Genomic DNA, 4864 nt, shown 5'->3' on the forward strand with positions numbered 1-4864 from the left:
TGTGTGTGTGTGTGAGAGAGAGTGAGTGAGTGAGTGAGTGTGAGTGAGTGTGCGTGCGTGTGTGTGTGTGTGTGTGTGAGTGAGTGTGTGTGTGTGAGAGAAAGAGTGAGTGAGTGTGTGTATTAATTAATTAATTTATTTATTTGTTGCGCTGCTAACGCCATGCTCTACCACTGAGCCACAGGAACATTAAAATATGCATTTTTTTATATTTTAAAAACAATAATGAAATTAACAGAATTACTGAAAACTGAACTAAAAATACAACAAAAATAGAAATAATAAAATCTTACAAAATATTAATAAAAACCATAATAGTAGTATCTCCATAACACTTGCTTTTTGGGGGGGGAAATGTACAAATCTAGTCTATATTTTGCAATGCACAGTTTGAATGTGAAAATGAGTTTTGCCTTTTTGTTGATTTTGCGGTCCTCTGATGTCAACAATTCCATGAGAACTGATTTGTGCTCCAACATCTGGTCCGCGGCGCAAACAACGGGAGGAAGAGTTAGAGTGACATAACCAGAGTGAGCCAGATGGACATAAATACATGAAAAATATGTGCCAGCTGATCTGGGAAGCTAGGCACTGCTCAAAGCATCAGCAGCCAGCCTTAATAACCTCAGGCATATTTCTCATTATCATTTTATATTTGTCTTTTGATGTCATGTGCTCCTGACAGACACGGCCCGAGGGAGACGGACCCCTGTCCGAGGAAAGCTCAGTTCCACACGGACCTCTGGTGCTGTTTCACCGTCCAGAACTGCCTGCTGGACTTTGGCAGGCCTTTAGTCATGGTAAATAATAATAATAATAATAAAGCAGAACACTATTTTTATTAAATAGAGATCCGAAGTTAATCAATGCTTTTACATTTAAAAAATACATATTACATATCTGCACAAAATTGATAATTTGACAACATTTCACGCCAATGTAATTTTTGTGTAATTGAGATAATAATTATGGTTTTTATTAACATTTTGAATTAGTTTTTATATTTTCCGTTTTCATTTAAGCTTTAGTATTTTTTTAGTTTATAAATATTTTATATAATAATGTTAAATAATATATATTTATGTTAATACATCAACTTAAAGTACATGAGAAATGTTGCCTTGGCAACTCGATCAAGTTTAAAGTTTTGTATGTACTTTATTTTATTTCAGTTAATGATTATTGTATTTAGTTTCAGATAACTGTAATAACAGTGTTTCACACATCTACCAAAATATGCATTAATATTAAATTTTTTTGTACGGTTTACTTTTTACATAATTTATCAATATTTTAGTGAAAAAGTGCATGTTTTAGCTTGTTAAATAACTTACATTTTCAAAGATAATCATAAAGATGATTCACATTTTTATTTTATTGTAATACCGCATGCATTGTCTTGTTAAATGTAATATGCACTGTCATTTTTCCACAGTATTTTGTAAAGTAAATCAAAAGCCAATTAACATTAGTTTTCATTATTATTTTACACCGCATGCATTTGTTGCAAGAATATTTTAATTAAGCAATTGCACCTGTATTTGTGCATTAAGCGGTTTATAGTTTTATTCAAATGCTTGTGTTCATTCTTTTGCACAAAATATTTGATTTCAGCTATAAGGCCTCTAAAAACCACTGATGTTTGATGCTTTTTTCTGTGAGTTTCTCTAGATCTTTTGTCCTTTGGAATGGTTTCCTTTGAGCAAACCCAGTGCTGGTGACTATTTCCACATGCTGTACAACATCACCACACCCTTCCTGCTGCTCAAGGTGAGCTCATTAATGTGAAGCAGGTCACCTATTGGGTCACGCCGATGTATAGGCTCCACCCCTTCACTAAGCCCCGCCCCTTTGCAAATTGCAGCAAGATGGTTTGCACTTCCAGGATGGATGGCTGTTGTTTTTGGCACTGCTGCTCTCAGTAAGGTTGGACACTTTATCAGTGTCATATTTGTCGATGTGAGGCTCAGACGTTTTATTAAAGCTCACAGAGCAAAACGAGCTCAGAAGGAGGTGATATTTATGACTACAGTCGGTGAAATGATGCATCACCCCAAACCTGCTGGAAATGAACAACACTGACCTTTACATCTGGCAGATGTTTTCTCTGTGTCTCAAAGAACTGCAGTTTGCATGATTGATGACATGCATTGCATGCATCCAGAAATCTGTTCTCAGCTCTGAAATGCGTCACAGTGTATAAGTCCAATAGCATGCAATATGCAATACTAAACATTTTAAATTGTATTGTTAATTATTTTCGACACGGCTGTTCTTCATCACACTGGAAACGAGAAGTCAGGTCGAGTGCATTGCATTTTTGGTATGTGTTATCTCATGCGACATTCTATTCCAGCTCATAGAGCGAAGCCCGAAGACGTTACCTCGCTCCGCCGTCTACCTGTGCATCATCACGTTTGTGATGGGTGCCAGCGTTCACCTGGTTGGAGAGTCCATCAACCACCGGCTTCTGCTCAGCGGATACCAGCTGCAGCTGAGCGTCAGAGAAAACCCCATCATGAAGAACCTCAGACCAGAAACTCTGGTGAAACTGAACAGAAAGAGTCTCTCGAATGGCAACATCAGCTTTCTAGACTCTGTTTATGCAACAGTTTTCAACCTGGTTTGGTAACTGTTTAGCATAAGTCTTACATTTAGGGATTAAACGTGACTTAAAAACTATAGCAACCGCATAGAAACGCCCTGGCAACCACCCTAGCATTACAGTGTTATTTACATATCAGAGTATAGTAGTAGCCTATTTATTAATTTTACAATATTTAATGATATTTTGAATTCATTCAATTTTCTTTTTAATTTTAGTTTAAGATTTAGTAATTTAATTTTGTCAAATGATTGACATTTTTATTTATTTTTTGATTATATATATATTTTTTTGTTTTTATACAGTATGTATACTTATATATTACTTTTTTTTTTATTCAGCTTTTATTTTTATTTCAGTTTCAGTTTAATTTTAGTACTTTAACTTTCAAATTTCAAATAGTTGCCAATGCATTATTTTTTTTATTTTTTTGTAAGTTTCTTAAATTTAAGTTTTTCATCTAATGTTTACATTTTACTTTATCCCAGCTTAATATCAGTCAGGGTTATTATAGTTAAAACAATAATACAAAAAAAAAAAATTATATTACTTGAAATAAAGTAGGTCTAAATGATACATATATATATATTTCTCATTTTCTTTTAGTTTCACTAAAGTAACCAGGGAAAAAACCTATATAGACACACACATATATATATAACTAATACAAAAAAAAATACACAAATTGCTAAAACTTTGTTAAATTCAAATTTAAATATAAAGAGAAAAGTGTTCAAAATATTAATACAAATTACAACAGTATCTCAATAATACTAAAATAACACTGACTTGATTTGAATCATTTTAGTTGTAATTGTGACATCTTAGTTTTGTGGTGGGCAAACAATATTCAAATAGTCTGAATGAATAAATCTAGTTCCTCTGTGTTTTCTGTCAGATCGACTCGTTTGAGTTGCTGCAGTATTATGATGAAACTCTGGCTCGTTGTCTGTGGTAAGCTGTGAAATATTCTGCACACATTCAGTTCTTTTATTTCACTCCCTTCACACGAATTAACCCAATTAATGTGAAACTCATGCTTGTCACAAGAGAAGTGTGCAGTTTTTGAATTAATACTCATGTACAACATATTTTATTTCAGCATAAGGTGTCTAAAAGTCACTTTTGCACATCTATTTTGTAATTTTTTACAGGTATGTTCCTCTGTTCCTCATCCTGTTCCAGTATTTCACTGGCTGCTTCACTGTTGTCAAAGCTCAGAAGACGATGCCCATCTCCGCTTGGCTTCTCCTGGGTCCTAGTGGCCTTTACTACTGGTCAGTTTCTCCTGTTACACTAGTGTTTGACCCGCTGACCGGGAACCAGATGGTCTTCATTATTCACCTCAACAAAACTCAACTCTCCACCCCAGATCAGAGTCATTTATAAACTCAGCCCTTAAAGAAAGAACAGCGGCTGTATTGTGTGTTGTGAGCTCCTGTGTCACACGTTAACTCTGTTTCCAGGCTGTGTTTACATTAGTGTGCCATCTGACACTTTCCATTCATTTCCTTTCGTTATCTGTTTGACTGATTAATTAAGGCACGCCTCCAGGAGCTCAGCTGTTTTCGGAGAGAAGCGTAAAGCTGTATCTGTCTTTTATCGATCTGATCAAACTAAAGACTCTTCAGAGACATGAAGGATGCAGTACTGCTCTATAGATTAACACGAGATTGGCAGAAACTGTGTTTGTCCCCTTTAAGTTAGAATGTTTACATTTGCGATACTTGTTTCAGAACATTCGGAGAACGTTCAAAAGTAACATTCCCGTAATGTTTGCACACCCCAGGAAAAAACCTTTTTTAAACCATTTAAGACATTTTGAACATTTCCGTAACTGTGAATGCGGAAAATACATTTGCACCGTAATTTTTTAGGAATAAAATGTTATATAAAATCAGGCAAATGTTTGAACAAACCCCTCAGTAAAAAACCTTCAGAATATAGACAGGAATAAAACTACGTTTTGGTGTCTGTAAGTGCTGCTGATTTGAGCACATTTTGAAAAAACATTCTTTAAAGATATATGTTGTAAGTGAAATCTAAATAGATAAAAGTGCATTGAAATAAACACTTAAAAGTATATTTTTAGAAGATTTTTCCCCACTAGTCTGAAACAACACATCATGAAAACCCAAATAGCCCAACATCTCAACTTTGACTAGTGCATAAAAAAAAACATTTTTGCCATTAACGGCACAATATGTACACATATTTTTTATTAAAATATCCAAAAACCACTAGAACATTGTTATATAT

The 4864-nt window shown here is 34.4% G+C and overlaps 1 protein-coding gene across 1 annotated transcript in view; it reads left to right on the forward strand.

The window, feature by feature from the left end:
• cln6b (CLN6 transmembrane ER protein b) overlaps positions 1–4864 on the forward strand; it is a 9807-nt gene that overhangs the window by 3033 nt on the left and 1910 nt on the right. Inside the window, exons 2-6 of the mRNA XM_016262204.1 lie at positions 686–800; positions 1672–1770; positions 2357–2545; positions 3504–3559; positions 3760–3882. Coding sequence (XP_016117690.1) covers positions 686–800; positions 1672–1770; positions 2357–2545; positions 3504–3559; positions 3760–3882 — 582 coding nt within the window. The remainder of the gene's footprint in view (positions 1–685; positions 801–1671; positions 1771–2356; positions 2546–3503; positions 3560–3759; positions 3883–4864) is intronic.

The sequence above is a fragment of the Sinocyclocheilus grahami genome, unplaced genomic scaffold (assembly GCF_001515645.1).
Source record: "Sinocyclocheilus grahami isolate Dianchi unplaced genomic scaffold, SAMN03320097.WGS_v1.1 scaffold2975.1, whole genome shotgun sequence".
Classification (NCBI taxonomy): Eukaryota; Metazoa; Chordata; class Actinopteri; order Cypriniformes; family Cyprinidae; genus Sinocyclocheilus; species Sinocyclocheilus grahami.